This window comes from Passer montanus, unplaced genomic scaffold (genome assembly GCF_014805655.1).
Source record: "Passer montanus isolate IOZ18808 unplaced genomic scaffold, ASM1480565v1 scaffold478, whole genome shotgun sequence".
In the NCBI taxonomy this organism is placed as follows: Eukaryota; Metazoa; Chordata; class Aves; order Passeriformes; family Passeridae; genus Passer; species Passer montanus.
This window is the reverse complement of record NW_024369685.1, coordinates 5463-23071: the sequence shown is the minus strand read 5'-3', so window position 1 is coordinate 23071 and position 17609 is coordinate 5463. Positions and strand designations below refer to the sequence as shown.

At 57.2% G+C, this 17609-nt stretch overlaps 2 protein-coding genes across 4 annotated transcripts; both read left to right on the top strand.

Moving 5' to 3' along the window:
* The first annotated feature begins 643 nt into the window (after positions 1-643).
* LOC120508532 lies at positions 644-2932 on the top strand. Of its 3 annotated transcripts, none has more exons than XM_039722217.1 (3): positions 647-894; positions 1090-1983; positions 2131-2932. In XM_039722217.1, the coding sequence occupies exons 1-3, from the start codon at positions 880-882 to the stop codon at positions 2557-2559; spliced, it is 1338 nt and encodes a 445-aa protein (XP_039578151.1). In that variant the 5' UTR covers positions 647-879; the 3' UTR covers positions 2560-2932. The 3 variants fall into 3 exon arrangements, with proteins under 3 accessions (XP_039578150.1, XP_039578151.1, XP_039578152.1); XM_039722218.1 differs by having other exon boundaries at positions 686-894; positions 1090-1746; positions 1999-2931; XM_039722216.1 differs by having other exon boundaries at positions 644-894; positions 1090-2932.
* Positions 2933-6870: 3938 nt separating this feature from the next.
* Positions 6871-8427, top strand: LOC120508531. Its single transcript, XM_039722215.1, has 2 exons — positions 6871-6959; positions 7307-8427. Exons 1-2 carry the CDS (start codon positions 6945-6947, stop codon positions 8273-8275), a joined length of 984 nt encoding a protein of 327 aa, XP_039578149.1. The 5' UTR covers positions 6871-6944; the 3' UTR covers positions 8276-8427.
* The last annotated feature ends 9182 nt before the right edge of the window (positions 8428-17609 follow it).

Here is a 17609-nt window from a genome sequence, read left to right as displayed (position 1 = left end):
ACCAAATCCCTCAAGATCCCCTCAGGACCCCCCAAATCCCCTCACAGAGACCCCCGGGACGCCCCAAAACCCCCTCAGGACCCCCCAAATCCCCTCAGGCCCCCCAGTTCTCCCTCACATCCCCCTAAACCCCCTCACATCCCCTCGGCGGCCCTAAACACCCTCACAATTCCCCCAAATCCCCTCAGGACTCCCCAGTTCTCCCTCAGGAGCCTCCCAAAGCCCCTCCTCACCGCCCCCCGCTCCCAGTGCTGGCCGCGGTCGCTGCCGCCCATCCCGCGCTGCCGGGGGGGTCCCGGGGCTCCCTCGGCGCCCCCAAATTCCCGCCCCGCTCCCCCCGGCCCCGCTCCGCCACCGCTGGGCCCCACCGGGACTACAATGACCACAATGCACCGCGTCCCTGTCGGCGACGCCGCCGCGGGGAGAACTTCCGCCAGTACTTCTGCCAGGCGCGGCTTCTGATTGGTGCGCGCTTCACGGCAGTGCAGCAGCGCCGCCATCTTGGGTGAGGGCAGTTCCGCCCGCTCCTCAGAGCGCTCCCCGTTCCCTCCTAAATCCAGCCGGGAACGGCGGAATTAATCCGGCTGGAAATGGCGGGGTGGAGCCTAAACCTCCTGGGGCTGAGCCTAAATCCCCTGGGAGGGAGCCCAAATCCCCGGGGATGGAGCCAAAGCGCCCAAATCCTGGAGCTTTCCAGGGATAGGGGCGGTCCTGGCGCGGGGGGGCGGCGGTGACGTCACCTCGCCCCGCCCTTTCCGGCGTTGTCCTGAGGCGGCGCCGCCATTACCGCGTGTGGCCGGGGCCGGTTCTGGGCCGGGACCGGCGCTGGTCCCGCGGCTCCTCCGCCACCGGAGCGGCCCCAGGGTGTCCCCAGTGAGCATGGAGGACCAACGGGTGCGACGGGGGGCGAGGGGACGGGGGGGGACAGAGGGGCATGGGGGGGACACGGGGCGTGGCAGAGGGGACGCGAGCGGGTGACAGGCACTGAGGGGACGGCAGAGCCCTCCAGGGAGGGACAAAGGGCACCCCTCACGGCAGGAGGCCGCAGGTGCCGGCAGGTCCCTGACACCTGCCGTGTCCCCTCCCCAGGTGCCCCCTCCCCAGCTGCTGGAGCGGCAGGTCGCCGTGGTGGCCACCCTGGGCGAGGTGGTGGCCGCCGTGACCGCGTCACACAGGGGCGTGCGGCGGCGCGTGTCCCCGGTGTTCCTGCACGCCGCCCTGGGGAGGTTCACCCAGAGCCTCTGTGAGACCCTGGAGCACGGCGATGTCACCTCCCTGGGCTACTGCGGTGTCCCCTCCCTGGGCCGGGCCCTGGCCGCCCTCGAAGCCACCCCGGAGGCGCGTGACAGCGCGATCGCGGCGGTCGTGGCCTGGCAGAAGATGGTGGACGCGCTCGGGGGGAGATGGGGGCAGCTGGCCTGGGAGGCCGCTGAGCTCTGCGCTGAGTGCAAGCACGCGGCCCCCGCCCGGGCCGGGGACCCGCGGGACGAGGCCACCCACCGGGGGACAGCTTGGGGCAAGCTGGTGGCCGCGGTCCGGTGGCCGACGGTGGACTGGGACGAGGAGGAGGAGCAGGAGGAGGAGGAGGCGACCTCGGTGGGGGCCACACGTGATGCCTGGGAAGCAGCGGCCACCAGTGAGGAGGAGTTGACCACCAACGAGGAGGAGCTGGCCACCAAAGAGGAGGAGGCAGCCATGAGTGAGGAGGAGGTGGTCACCAATGAGGAGGACGTGGCCACCAACGAGGAGGAAGCAGCCATGAGTGAGGAGGAGGTGGCCACCAACAAGGAGGAGGTGGCCACCAGCAAGGAGGAGGTGGCCATGAGTGAGGAGGAGGTGGCCACCAACAAGGAGGAGGTGGCCATGAGTGAGGAGGAGGTGACCACCAACGAGGAGGAGGTGGCCATCGACAAGGAGGAAGCAGCCATGAGTGAGGAGGAGGTGGCCACTAACAAGGAGCAGGTGGCCATCAGTGAGGAGGAGGTGGCCCCCAACAAGGAGGACGTGGCCACCAACGAGGAGGAAGCAGCCATGAGTGAGGAGGAGGTGACCACCAACAAGGAGGACGTGACCACCAACAAGGAGGAGGTGGCCATCGACAAGGAGGAAGCAGCCATGAGTGAGGAGGAGGTGGCCACCAGCGAGGCCATGGGAGAGGCCGTGGTGGCCGCCAGCCAGGCGAGGGTGGCCGCCAGGAGGGGACGTTTGGCAGAGGCAGCCCTGGGGCCGCTGGAGCGCTTGGTGGCCGCGTGTGACGATGCCATGGCGTTCACCAGGAACATGGAGTTCTACCTCTGGGAGATCAACGTCGCCCTGAAGTTTGGAGACCGAGCGTCCCGCCGTGTCCTCGAGGCCTTGGTGGCCGAGTTCCAGCAGCTGTGGGATGCCAGCGCCCGCCTGTTCAGGGAGTACTTGCTGGAGACACTGGAGCTCATTGACAAGCTCCTCTTGAGCCCCCATGGTGGCCCCGGTGGCCCCAGTGGCCCCATCAGCCGCGCAGTGGACGAGCGGTGCCGAGACGCCATCAGAAACATCCCGAGGCTGCTGTGGGGACAGTGATGTCACTGCTGTGACGTCGTCGGGGAAGTGATGTCACTGGAGAGACTTGTGGACGCTTGAGGGCCACCAGCTCAAGTGCCACCAGCTCCTGGTGTCACCAAAATCTCCTCAAGTGCCACCAGCTCCTCAGGGCACCCAGAGCCCCTCAAGTGCCACCAGCTCCTCAGGTGCCACCAGCTCCTCGTGTCACCAAGAGCCCCCCGAGTGCCACCAGCGCCTTGTGCCACCAGCTCCCCAAGTGTCACCAAGAGCCCCTCAAGTGCCACCAGCTCCCCAAGTGCCACCAGCTCCTCGTGTCACCAAGAACCCCTCAAGTGCCACCATCTCCTCAAGTGCCACCAGCTCGTTGTGCCACCAGCTCCTCATGTCACCAAGAGCCCCCCGAGTGCCACCAGCTCCTCGTGTCACCCAGAGCTCCTCAAGTGCCACCAGCTCCTTGTGTCACCAAGAGCCCCCCGAGTGCCACCAGCTCCTCGTGTCACTGGGACCTCGTGCAGGGGAACCTGGGGGGGTCCCTTGGGGCTCGGTCCTGTCCCCCCCCGTTATCAGCCTGGACCCCCCTGTGAGAAACCAGGGTCAGAATTGAAATTTTTATAAAAGTTTGTTAAGGGATAAAATCCTGGTGCTAATTGCCAATAGCTCCCTGTTAATTAAACCACGGTTAATTATTGATATTATTGATCTAAAACTTTGAGATAACAGCCACAGCTGAGATAACAGCCACACTGTGAGATAACAGCCACACTTTGAGATAACAGCCACACTTTGAGATAACAGCCACACTTTGAGATAACACCACCCATCACGGGCGTTCTTCCCCCTCCCCTTTGACCCCCCAGAGCCACAGGATCCCCGGGAGCAGCGCCGGGAGCGGGGTGGCTCTGAGTGCAGGGGGGGCACAGGGGGGTCCCCAGCACAGGGGGGCTCAGTCCTGGGAGCCCCCCCCTCCACTTATCAGCCTGGACCCCCCTGTGAGAAACAGGGGTCAGAATTGAAATTTTTATAAAAGTTTGTTAAGGGATAAAATCCTGGTGCTAATTGCCAATAGCTCCCTGTTAATTAAACCACGGTTAATTATTGATATTATTGATCTAAAAAGAAAAATATGTATTAATAATAAAATAGAAATGTATATTTTTTAAAAAATATTTTACATTAATATATTTTATGCGAACAGAATTTATGTTATATTTTTATATATTATATCAATTTAATATATTATTTTAAAATAATATTTTATATCAATATTTTATATATACATAAATATACATATATTTTTCTATATTCTGTATAAATTATTTTAAGACATTCCTGTGAATTCACATGTTTTTGTGTTTGGTTTTAACCCTTGACTTGCCTCCACGCCATCTTGTGCATTAAACCAATTTATTTTATTTCTCCTTGCGGTTCCATCGTGTCGTGTGTTCACTCTCTGGGGATGAGAGAAGAATTCATAAATTCTTCCTTTTTTTACTGTTTTGGCACTGGGATGGGACTGGTGGCACTGGGGTGGTGACGCTGGGCTGGAACTGGTGGCACTGGGACAGTGACACTGGGCTGGAACTGGGGACGCTGGGACGGGGACACTGGGACAGGATGGGGCACACTGGGACACAACTGGGGACACTGGGATGGGACTGGTGGCACTGGGGTGGTGACGCTGGGCTGGAACTGGTGGCACTGGGACAGGGACACTGGGCTGGAGCTGGTGGCAGTGGGAGGGGACTGGTGACAGTGCAATGGGGATACTGGGACAGGACTGGGAGCACTGGGATGGGGACATCAGGAAGGGACTGGGGACAGTGGGCTGGTGGCACTGGGGTGGAACTGGTGACACTGGGAACACTGGGATGGGGACACTGGGACAGGATGGGGGACACTGGGATGCTGGCATTGGGATGGGACTGGGGACACTGGGACAGGGAGACTGGGACAGAATGGGGACACTGGGATGGTGACATTGGTATGGGGACAATGGGGCGCTGGCACTGGGAGCACTGGGGTGTAACTGGGAGCACTGGGCTGGTGGCACTGGGATAGGACTGGGGGCACTGGGCTGGTGGCACTGGGACAGCACTGGGGGCACTGGGCTGGCACTGGGGTGCTGATGTCAGCATTAATTAATTAACCAGAACACTACTTGGACATCACCAGAGCGAATGTCCAAGGAATGGCAGCCCCAGAAAGGGGTGGGACAAGGTGATGTCACCACCAGGCCCCGCCCCCCGCAGTGCCATGGACCGCTGGTGGCCCGCTGGTGGCCAGGTGACACTGCGATGTCCCCTCCCTGCTCCAGGCCACCACGGGCAGGGCCAGCAGCAGGTGACTGTCCTCAGCCACCCCCAGGGACACGGTGGGGACAGCACACAGGTGGCACCAGGGACACGGCAGTGCCACCAGTTCCAGTGGCACCGGTTCTGTCCCAGTCTGGTGGCACTTGAAGGGCTCTTGGTGACACGAGGAGCTGGTGGCACTCCAGTGGCCACAAGCCTTTCCAGTAACATTACTGCCCTGATGACATCACAGCGGTGACGTCACTGCCCCCACAGCAGCCTTGGGATGTCCTCAATGGCTTTTTGGCACCGCTCGTCCACTGCGCAGCTGCCGGGGCCACCGGGGCCACCAGGGCCACCACAGGGACTCAAGAGGATGTTGTCGATGTCCCCAAGTGTCCCCAGCAGGTGATCCTTGGCCAGGCAGGCGCTGGCCACCCACGACCACTCAAACTCGGCCACCTTGGCCACCAAGGCCTGGAGGACATCAGGGGACACCTCATTTGTCCCCTTCAGGATGGCCTCGATGTCCTTGAGCTGGCACTCCATGTTCCAGTGGAACAAGGTGGCTTTGTCACACATGGCCACCAAACACTGCAGCGGCCCCAGGGCCAGCTGGCCCCTGGGGTGGCCCCGAGGGTGGCCAGGGCCCGGCTCAGGGAGGGGACACCTCGGTGGCCCAGGGAGGTGACACCAGGGTAGTCCGGGGAGGTGACACCAGGGTAGTCCAGGGACTTATGGAATAATATCTGGAAAGGGGACAGGGGAGGTGTCAGGGACCTGCTGGCACTTGTGGCCTCCTGTGGTGGCCCCTGTGCCCTCCCTGGGTCCCCTCTGCCCCTCCCTGGAGGGCTCTGCTGTCCCCTCTGTCCCTTTGTCACCCCCTTGTCCCCTCTGCCACTCGCTGCCACCTCCTCGCTGTCACCTCTGCCACCCTCGGTCCCCTCCACCACTCTGTCACCTCCCCCTCCCTGCCACGCCCTCCTGTCCCCTCTGTCACCCCCGTGTCCCCCCACGCCGGGATTGTCACACCTCTTTGGGCTCCATGGCCACTGGGGACACTCCGGGGACACTCTGGGTGACAAACGCGCCCGGGTGACAGTTGGGGACGTGGGAACGTGGCAGGGCCGGATGGGGGAAACAGGAAGAGGTGATGTCACCATCCCACCCTCCCCGTGGGGCCAGGGCAGGGTCCCCGATGTCCGCCCGATGTCCCCAACGGGACCCCGATGTCCCCTGAGTGTCCCCACATGGCCCTGGTGTTGCCCCGATGTCCCCCACAAGGCACAAGTGTCCCCCAGTGTCCAGCTGGGGACACCAGGGACACACCGAGGTCCTGTTGGGGACCTTGGGGACACCCCTGTGTCCTTCTCTTGGGGACACCAGGGCCACCCTCATGTCCCCTGTCCTGTTTTGGGTCACCACAATGTCCCCAATGTCCCCACAGTGTCCCCAACAGGACCCTGTTGTGTCCCCAGTGTCCCCAACAGGACATCAGGGGACACTTGGACCTTGCTGGGGACCCTGAGGGGACATCGGGGCCCTGTTGGGGACATTGGGGGACACTGGGGACCCTGCCCTGGCCCCACGGGCGGGGTGGCAGTGTCGTCACCTCTTCCTGTTTCCCCATCCGGCCGTGCCACGTTCCTGCGTGTCCCCAGCTGTCACCCGCGTGTTTGTCACCCGGAGTGTCCCCGGAGTGTACCTTGGTCCTGTTGGGGACCTTGGGGACATCCCCGTGTCCTTCTCTTGGGGACACCTGGGCCACCCTCATGTCCCCTGTCCTGTTTTGGGTCACCACGATGTCCCTGATGTCCCCACAGTGTCCCCAACAGGACCCTGGTGTGTCCCCAGTGTCCCCAACAGGACATCAGGGGACACTTGGACCTTGTTGGGGACCCTGAGAGGACATTGGGGCCCTGTTGGGGACATCGGGGGACACTGGGGACCCTGCCCTGGCCCCACGGGCGGGGTGGCAGTGTCGTCACCTCTTCCTGTTTCCCCATCCGGCTGTGCCATGTTCCTGCGTGTCCCCAGCTGTCACCCGCGTGTTTGTCACCCGGAGTGTCCCCGGAGTGTCCCCAAGGCATCCCGGGAGTGTCCCCAGCGACCATGGAGCCCCTCGAGGTGTGAAAATCCCAGAGTGGTGGGGGGGAGGGGACAGAGGGGACAGGGGGGTGACAGAGGGGACACAGGGGGTAGTGAAAGGGGGCAGTGGGGGATGGAGGGGACACGGGGGGGGCAGGAGGGGACAGGAGTTCACAAAGGGGACAGGAGGGCATAATAGGAAGGGGGGAGGTGACAGAGGAGTGGAGGGGGGGACAACAGAAGGTGGCAGCGGGGGGCAGAGGGAACGGGGGGGTGACAAAGGGACAGAGGGGACAGCAGAGCCCTCCAGGGAGGGGCAGAGGGGGCCACTGCAGGCGGCCACAAGTGCCACCAGGTCCCTGACACCTCCCCTGTCCCCTCCCCAGCTGCTGGAGCGGCAGGTCACCGCGGTGGCCACCCTGGGCGAGGTGGCGGCCACCGTGACCGGGCCACGCCGGGCTGTGTGGCGGCCCGTGTACCCAAAGTCCCTGTACACGGCCCTGAGGATCCTCATCTGGCGCTTCCCAGCCAGCCTGGGCCACCCTGCTGTCCCCTCCCAGGGCCACCGTGGCGTCACCTCCCTGGGCCAGGCCCTGGCCACCCTCAGGGCCACCCCGAGGGCCACCTGGGCCGACGTGAGAGCCGTGGCCAGCGCCTGGCGGGAGTTGGTGGCCGCGTTCGAGGACAGCTGGACGCAGCTGCTCAGGAGGGCCACCGAGCTCCGTGATGAGTGCAGGAACGTGGCCACCGCTGCCACCCAGGCCGGGGACCCGCAGGATGAGGCCACCCGCAGGGGGACAGCTGGGGACAACGTGGCGGCCACAGCCCAGCAGCTGACGGTGGCCCTGGACAGGGATGAGGAGGCCTCGGCCGGGGCCACGCGCGATGCCCGGGGGGCAGCGGCCACCAGCGAGGCCGTGGTGGCCACCAGCCAGGCGAGGACAGCCAGCAGGAGGGGACACTGGGCAGAGGTGGCCCTGGGGCTGCTGGAGCGCTTGGTGGCCGTGTTTGGCGAAGCCACCGCGTTCCCCCGGGAGCTGCAGCGCCGGCTTGGGGACATCGAGGCCGCCCTGAAGGGGACAAATGAGGCGTCCCCCAATGTCCCCGAGGCCTTGGTGGCCAAAGTGGCCAAGTTTGAGCAGCTGTGGGAGGCCAGCGGCCACCTGTACACGCAGCACCTGGGCCGGGCACTTGGGGACATCCACGACCTCCTCCTGAGTCCCTGTGGTGGCCGCGGTGGCCCCGGTGGCCCCGTCAGCCGCGTGGTGGCCAAGTGGTGCAAAAGAGCCATCGAGGACATCCCGAGGCTGCTGCAAGGCAGTGACGTCACTGCTGTGACGTCATCGGGACAGTGACATCATTGGGGACATCGCTGCTGTCACCTGTCCCTTCCATACTTGGGATTTGAGAGAAATTTGGGGAATTTTCATTGAAATTGTCCCCAATCCTGATGGGACATTCCTGTGGTGACACCACTGGGGACACTCAGGGACACCCTGGGGACACTCAGGGACACTCAGGGACAGGGGACAGGGGTCAATGAGTCCCCTCAGCAGCTTCCAGCTTTCCAGTGACTGCAGCAGATCCAGGTTATAAATGACAATTTAATAATTGCCTTTTGCAGTTCTGTATTGGCTTTGCACTTTTGTGTTGCCTTTTGCACATTTGTATTGATCAGCAGCAATCTGATACGGTATTTGATATTGATATTGATTATCAGTGATTCCTGGTAGCTGCTGGCTGGTACAAAATGATCTATCAGTTCATGTGTGCACCGTACAGCCTATAAATAAATAATTTAACTCAATAATGTATTAATTAATATTCTCTATATGAATCAGAGCGGGCTGATCTGAACTCTGTGTCAGACACATCACCTGACCCCAGTGAGAGATACAGCCTATAAATAAATAATTTAATTAAATAATGTATTAATTAATATTCTCTATATGAATCAGAGCGGGCTGATCTGAACTCTGTGTCAGACACATCACCTGACCCCAGTGAGAGACGAGTGGTCAATAAAGCCATCCCAACGTCCTTGAGGGGAGCACAGCCAGGGAGCTGCTTCACTGAGGTATATCCCCTTGGAAACCCTGGGTGGGATGGAGACACTGGGGACACTGGGATTGAACTGGGGACACTGGGCTGGTGACACTGGGATTGAGCTGTGGACACTGGAGTGGTGACAGTGGGGCAGCCCTGGGGACACTGGGCTGGTGGCAGTGGGATGGAACTGGGGACACTGGGATTGAACTGATGGCACTGGGCTGGTGGCACTGCTGTGGACCTGGTGGCACTGGGATGGAACTGGTGACCCTGGGCTGGTGGCACTGGGATGGAACTGGTGGCACTGGGATTGAACTGATGGCACTGGGCTGGTGACACTGGGATTGAACTGGGGACACTGGAGTGGTGACCCTGGGCTGGTGGCAGTAGGATGGAACTGGGGACACCGGGACAGGACTGGTGGCAGTGCCACAGGGACTCTGGCATTGAACTGGTGACACTGGGATTGAACAGGTGCCACCGGGCTGGTGGCACTGCCGTGTCCCTGGTGCCACCTGTGCGGTGTCCCCACAGTGTCCCAGGGGGTGGCCAAGGACTGTCACCTGCTGCTGGCCCTGCCCACGGTGGCTGTGTCCTGCCAGGTGGCCTGGAGCAGGGAGGGGACATCGCGGTGTCACCTGGCCGCCAGCAGGCCACCAGCAGGCCATGGCCCTGCGGGGGGCGGGGCCTGGGAGGTGACATCACCTTGTCCCACCCCTTTCTGGCGGGTGCCATTCCTTGGACATTCCCTCTGGCTCTGGGGGAGATCAAAGCGGCGCTGAGAGACCAAAGGGACAATGGGAAGGGTTCCCCTGACTGATGGAAAAAGAGATTTGCCTTTGCAAATAATTGGGGCTTGGTGGGTTAATTAATTAATTAATGCTGACATCAGCAACCCAGTGCCAGCCCAGTGCCCCCAGTCCTGTCCCAGTGCCACCAGCCCAGTGCTCCCAGTTCCATCCCACTGCCAGAACCCCATTGTCCCCATACCAATGTCACCATCCTCCCCGAGGCCTTGGTGGCCAAAGTGGCCAAGTTTGAGCAGCTGTGGGAGGCCAGCGGCCACCTGTACACGCAGCACCTGGGCCGGGCACTTGGGGACATCCACGACCTCCTCCTGAGTCCCTGTGGTGGCCGCGGTGGCCCCGGTGGCCCCGTCAGCCGCGTGGTGGCCAAGTGGTGCAAAAGAGCCATCGAGGACATCCCGAGGCTGCTGCAAGGCAGTGACGTCACTGCTGTGACGTCATCGGGACAGTGACATCATTGGGGACATCGCTGCTGTCACCTGTCCCTTCCATACTTGGGATTTGAGAGAAATTTGGGGAATTTTCATTGAACTTGTCCCCAATCCTGATGGGACATTCCTGTGGTGACACCACTGGGGACACTCAGGGACACCCTGGGGACACTCAGGGACACTCAGGGACAGGGGACAGGGGTCAATGAGTCCCCTCAGCAGCTTCCAGCTTTCCAGTGACTGCAGCAGATCCAGGTTATAAATGACAATTTAATAATTGCCTTTTGCAGTTCTGTATTGGCTTTGCACTTTTGTGTTGCCTTTTGCACATTTGTATTGATCAGCAGCAATCTGATACGGTATTTGATATTGATATTGATTATCAGTGATTCCTGGTAGCTGCTGGCTGGTACAAAATAATCCATCAGTTCATGTGTGCACCGTACAGCCTATAAATAAATAATTTAATTAAATAATGTATTAATTAATATTCTCTATATGAATCAGAGCGGGCTGATCTGAACTCTGTGTCAGACACATCACCTGACCCCAGTGAGAGACGAGTGGTCAATAAAGCCACCCCAACATTCTAGATGGGAGCACAGCCAGGGAGCTGCCTCAAGGCGCTGTCACTGAGATATTTCCCCTTGAAAACCCGGGGTGGGATGGAGACACTGGGGACACTGGGATTGAACTGGGGACACTGGGCTGGTGACACTGGGATTGAGCTGTGGACACTGGAGTGGTGACAGTGGGGCAGCCCTGGGGACACTGGGCTGGTGGCAGTGGGATGGAACTGGGGACACTGGGATTGAACTGATGGCACTGGGCTGGTGACACTGGGATTGAACTGGGGACACTGGAGTGGTGACCCTGGGCTGGTGGCAGTAGGATGGAACTGGGGACACCGGGACAGGACTGGTGGCAGTGCCACAGGGACTCTGGCATTGAACTGGTGACACTGGGATTGAACAGGTGCCACCGGGCTGGTGGCACTGCCGTGTCCCTGGTGCCACCTGTGCGGTGTCCCCACAGTGTCCCAGGGGGTGGCCAAGGACTGTCACCTGCTGCTGGCCCTGCCCACGGTGGCTGTGTCCTGCCAGGTGGCCTGGAGCAGGGAGGGGACATCGCGGTGTCACCTGGCCGCCAGCAGGCCACCAGCAGGCCATGGCCCTGCGGGGGGCGGGGCCTGGGAGGTGACATCACCTTGTCCCACCCCTTTCTGGCGGGTGCCATTCCTTGGACATTCCCTCTGGCTCTGGGGGAGATCAAAGCGGCGCTGAGAGACCAAAGGGACAATGGGAAGGGTTCCCCTGACTGATGGAAAAAGAGATTTGCCTTTGCAAATAATTGGGGCTTGGTGGGTTAATTAATTAATTAATGCTGACATCAGCAACCCAGTGCCAGCCCAGTGCCCCCAGTCCTGTCCCAGTGCCACCAGCCCAGTGCTCCCAGTTCCATCCCACTGCCAGAACCCCATTGTCCCCATACCAATGTCACCATCCTAGTGTCCCCCATCCTGTCCCAGTGTCCCTGTCCCAGTGTTCCCAGTTGTGTCCCAGTGTCCCCAGTTCCACCCCATTGTCCCCATACCAATGTCACCATCCCAGTGTCCCCATCCTGTCCCAGTGTCCCTGTCCCAGTGTCCCCAGTTCCACCCCAGTGTCCCCAGTCCCATCCCAATGCCAGCATCCCAGTGTCCCCCATCCTGTCCCAGTGTCCCCATCCCAGTGCTCACAGTGTCACCAGTTCCACCCCAGTGCCACCAGCCCACTGTCCCCATCCCTTCCTGATGTCCCCATCCCAGTGCTCCCAGTCCTGTCCCAGTATCCCCACTGCACTGTCACCAGTCCCCTCCCACTGCCCCCAGCTCCAGCCCAGTGTCCCTGTCCCAGTGTCCCCAGTTGTGTTCCAGTGTCACCAGTCCCATCCCAGTGCCAAAACAGTAAAAAAAGGAAGAATTTATGAATTCTTCTCTCATCCCCAGAGAGTGAACACACGACACGATGGAACCGCAAGGAGAAATAAAATAAATTGGTTTAATGCACAAGATGGCGTGGAGGCAAGTCAAGGGTTAAAACCAAACAAAGTACAACGGAACTCACAGGAATGTTTGAAAATAATTTATATAAAATATAGAAAAATATATGTATAGTTACATATATAAAATATTGAAATAAACTATCAACTTTTAGACAATATATTAACATAATAATATATAAAAATATAAATTCTACTACTATAAAATATAGTAATATAAAATATTTTCAAACAATATAGAATATTTCGATTTTATTACTCATATATATATTTTAGATCAATAATATATTATGAATATGCATGAACCTCTGTGATGTAACAGAATAGAAAGAACCTGGTTTAATTAACAGTTAGCTTTTGGCAATTAGCACCAGGATTTTATCCCTTAACAAACTTTTATAAAAATTTCAATTCTGACCCCTGTTTCTCACAGGGGGGTCCAGGCTGATAAGTGGAGGGGGGGGGTCACAGGACTGAGCCCCCCTGTGCTGGGGACCCCCCTGTGCCCCCCCTGCACTCAGAGCCACCCCGCTCCCGGCGCTGCTCCCGGGGATCCTGTGGCTCTGGGGGGTCAAAGGGGAGGGGGAAGAACGCCCGTGATGGGTGGTGTTATCTCAAAGTGTGGCTGTTATCTCAAAGTGTGGCTGTTATCTCAGGTGTGGCTGTTATCTCAGCTGTGGCTGTTATCTCAAAGTGTGGCTGTTATCTCAGGTGTGGCGAAATCAAACCCCAGAGGTTTCTGCCCAAAAATCAGCCAGAGGAGTCCTTTTGCTTTATCCCAATAAAGGCAGAGGCCACGGGGCATTCCTCTGGGCTCTCTCAAATTTTGGGGTCACAGGCTCCTTTGTATCCCAATTTCCCTCTCTCTGTCCCCATTTCTGTGGTACTTGAGAAGCTCAGACTTTCTGGAACGCTGATCCTGAAGATTCCCCTGTAGTGTAGAACCGTCCTTTTTAATTTATTCAACATTTCATAAATTGGTATTTATTAATTAATAATTTAAGAAACATTTAATAAAACAAATTAATAATAATTTAATAAAATTAACTATTAAGAATTTCATAATAATTTAAATAAGAAGCTGCAAAGCACAGGGTGGAACCAGGAGGAGAAATAACATACATATAATAAAATTAAAATGAATACATAAAATACAGAGTGCAGTACATAGGAAAGAATACAAGTGTCTGAGTTAAAGAGAGATAGAAAGTTTTACTGAATTTGAGGTTGGAACAGACAAAAAAACCTGAATCTGGGTTGTAAACACCAGGTTACAGCCATGGAACTGAAAAACTATGCAGGTTCATAAAAATGGATCAGGCAGGTTAATGCATATACAAATTACTTTTATGCACATGCACCAGGTATGGGAATGAAATAAACTTGGGAATTTTCAGGGGAATTAATGGAAAAAAGATAATTTGCCATTACAAACAAACTGTAGGTTGTCTGAGAAATTCACTTGGACATTGAAAGTTGAAAGAAACAATGGGGAAAACACCTAAATTCCATAAGAATTAAAAATTTTAAAGGTACCATTATACATTAGAGGGGAATCTTAAGTGGTTTTTTTTCAATTCTTATGGAATTATAGAGGTTTTCCCCATTGTTCCTTTCATCTTTCAATATCCAATTTCATTTATCAGCCAAACTACAGTTTGTTTGTAAAGGCAAATTATCTTTTTCCCTTCATCAATCAGTGGAATCCTTCCCATTGTTCCTTTTATCTCTCAGTGCTGGTTTTCTCTCTCACAGCTCCTTTGGAAACATAAACCCGGCATTCCTCTCCCTGGGACACCTTCAAATGCTTTTGCAAGCCTGACTCGGGTGTGAAACAATTCCCCAGGTGGGAGCAGTGGCGCTGTTACAGATAAATACTGTAACACTGGATTTGGCAAATATTGAAATGCATTTTATACGTCTGGTGTTAAAGTGACTTTGTTATAAATGTTATGGACACACATTATAACACTGGCTTTTGGCAAACATTAAAATGGATTTATATGTGTGGTGTTAAAGGAACTTTGTTACAAAGATATAATTTTTATTTCTGTTGTTTTATCTCCCAGCAGAGATAAGGTGATTTTGTGGTCAGCTTATCCTTTGCTCTAAGCCATAAAATCTCTTTCCATCTTGACATAACCTTTGGTTTTTCAGTTGTCCAGCAAGGCTGGCTCAGCAATTCTTAATTTAGACATCTCTCATTCTTCTGTACCAAAACCTGCTTCCGTTTCTATTCTGCTCTCAGCTTCCACATTCAGAGATCTTCCTGCCCAGCAGAAATATCTGTGAGACTTTCCTGTGGAAATTTCATCCTTCCCAGCCCAAATCCCCCGAGTGAAAATCCCAAAAAGAACCCCCAGAGTTCCACCCCCCCCAGCCCATCCCAAGGATCAATTAATCAATTAATCAATCAATTAATCAATTAATCAATTAATCAATCAATTAATCAATTAATCAATCAATCAATCAGCACCCCCATTAGAAGGAATTCCCCAGGTGATCAGGAGCAAACAGAAAATAAATCCTGACCCCCAACACCCAGGGGTGGAACTGGGAGCACTGGGCTGGTGGCACTGGGGTGGTGGCTCTGGGGCAGAACTGGGGACACTGGGATGGAAATGGAGGTACTGGGATGGAACTGGGGACACTGGGATGGAAATGGGGGTACTAGGAGCACTGGGGTGGTGGCACTGGGATGGTGGCTCTGGGACAGAACTGGTGGCACAGGGATGGAACTGGGGACACTGGGATGGTGGCACTGGGGTGGTGACAGTGGGACAGAACTGGTGGCACTGGGATGGAACTGGTGATATTGGGGTAGTGGCGCTGGGATGGAACTGGGAGCACTGGGGTGGTGACAGTGGGACAGGACTGGTGTCACTGGGCTGGAACTGGTGGCACTGCCGTGTCCCTGGTGCCACCTGTGCGGTGTCCCCGTGTCCCCGCAGGTCCCTGGGCTCAGCCCGGGCCGCCCTGGGGGTGGCCGAGGACGGTCACCCGCTGCTGGCCCTGCCCGCGGTGGCCGTGTCCCACCGAGTGGCCCGGCAGGGGGAGGGGACATCGCGGTGTCACCTGGCCACCAGCGGGCCACCAGCGGCACGTGGCTCTGCGGGGGGCGGGGCCTGTGGCTGTGACGTCACCTCGCCCCGCCCCTTCAGCGCGTGTTTTAACTGGGGCGGTGACACCGGCTGGGACAGAGGCACGGGACAGGGACTGGTGTCCCCGGAGTGTCCCCGGAGTGTCCCCGGAGTGTCCCCGGAGTGTCCCCAGCGGCCATGGAGCCCCGCGAGGTGCGACCATCCCTGCACGGGGGGGACGGGAGGGGACAGTGGGGACACGGGGGTGGCAGAGCGGACAGGGGAGACGGAGGGGACACGGGAGGGAGCAGGGGGGGAACAGGGGGTGGCAAAGGGGATCAGGAGGGCATAGTGGGAAGAAGGGTGGTGACAGAGGGGTGGGGGGGACACGGGAGGGAGCAGGGGGGAACAGGGGGTGGCAAAGGGGATCAGGAGGGCATAGTGGGAAGAAGGGTGGTGACAGAGGGGTGGGTTGAAATTGTCCCAAATCCTGATGGGAATTCCTGGGGTGACGTCACTGGGGACACTTGGGGACATTCTGGGGACACTCAGGGGTGTGGTGGTGGGTCAGGGGGTGAATGAGCCCCCTCAGTGCCTTGCAGCAGAGGCAGCTTTCCGCTGTGGCTGCAGCCATGTTATAAATGACAATATAATAATTAGCTTTTGTATTTCTCTATTGGCTTTTGCATTTCTGTATTGGCTTTTGCATGTTGTTATTGATCACAAGTATTTTGCTATGGTATTTGATAGTGGTATTTGATTATTGATAATTCCTTGTACCTGCTCATTAGTTCAGTAAAATCTCAGTTTTCATGGACATGTCCACGGCTGTGTGAGCTTTCCGCCAGGTTTTGGGAATCCTTTACAAATCCATTTCTCCAATCCCTGACCCCCTCCCCAGTCCCGGCGTTGTTCCCAGGGCATTCTGTGACCCTGGGGGGTCAAAGGGGAGGGGGCAGAACCCCCGTGATGGGTGGGGGGCACAAAAGGGGGTCTGGGCCCGGTTTTCAGGGTGGGTCGGTACACGAGGGGTTTCAGGGGCACTGAAGGGGGTGCAGGTGTGGTTTTTGGGGGTCCCAGTGCCCAGTGAGGTGGGTCGGTGCTCGAGGGGGTTTGGGGGGGACTGAAGAAGGTGTGGGTGTGGTTTTTGGGGGGGTCCCGGCGCCCCCCGGGGTGGGGTCAGTGCTCAGCAGCAGGGCCACGCCCCTTGCAGCCATTGGCCAGGATTGGGAGGGCGGGGCCACCCGGGGCCCCCCCAGCCCCCCAAATCACAGCTGGGTGTGAAAAACAAAGTTCACTCTTTGAAATACGTAAAAGTTTAATAAGGGATTGTTCCAGATTGCAAGGCCATATGTATTCGATTTGCCATCTGGATGGCAGCTGTCTTCTGTTAATTGGGCAGTTTTCCTTATCTCTTCCACACCCACTCCTCCCTCCAGGGAGACACCTGCTGATAACGGGCTGTTGATAGTCACTGCATGGCTGATAAGAACGACAGCATCCCACTGGGAGATGCTCTGCCCACAGGGAGGAGCCAAGCATTCCTACCTGGATAGAATCTGGAGTTTCTGGAACACCAGCACGGCTTTCTCCACTGGATTTCCCAGAGAAGCAGCTGCCTCTTCCCCTGGATCTTCAGAGGAAGACTTCACCCTTTCTACTGGATCACTGCTAGAACAGAACCACACCTGACATTCCAGGAAGACTGCAGCCACAATTCCAATGGGATTGCTACCAACACCCTGACCAGCAGGGTGTCAGGCTGTGTTCTGACTCTGTAAGTGTTGTTTTAGTTTACTTCAGTTTATTTTATCTTTTTATCTTCTTCCCTAATAAAGAACTGTTATTCCTGCTCCCATATTTTTGCCTGAGAGCTCCCCTTAATTTCAAATTTATAACAATTCAGAGGGAGGGGTGTTTACATTCTTTCCATTTCATGGGAGGCTCCTGCCTTCCTCAGCAGACACCTGTCTCTCCAAACCAAGACACAGGCCCAGGTGGCCCTGAGGGGGCTGGAAGGGGCCCGGGAGGCCGCGGTGGCCCTGGGGACGCTGGGGGATGAGGACAAACAGCGGCTGTGGTCGCTCGGGGCCATGGCAGAGGCAGCAGCAGTGGAGTTGGGGTGCGAGAAGGGACGGGCACGGCGGTGCCAGCACTGCCTGTGGGCTGAGCATGGGCTGAGCATGGGGCTGATGGTGCTGTGCAGGGCCGTGTGTGAGTAAAAACCAGTATAGATAAGTATGGACCAGTATAGAGCATTATAGGCCAGTATGGAGTGGTATG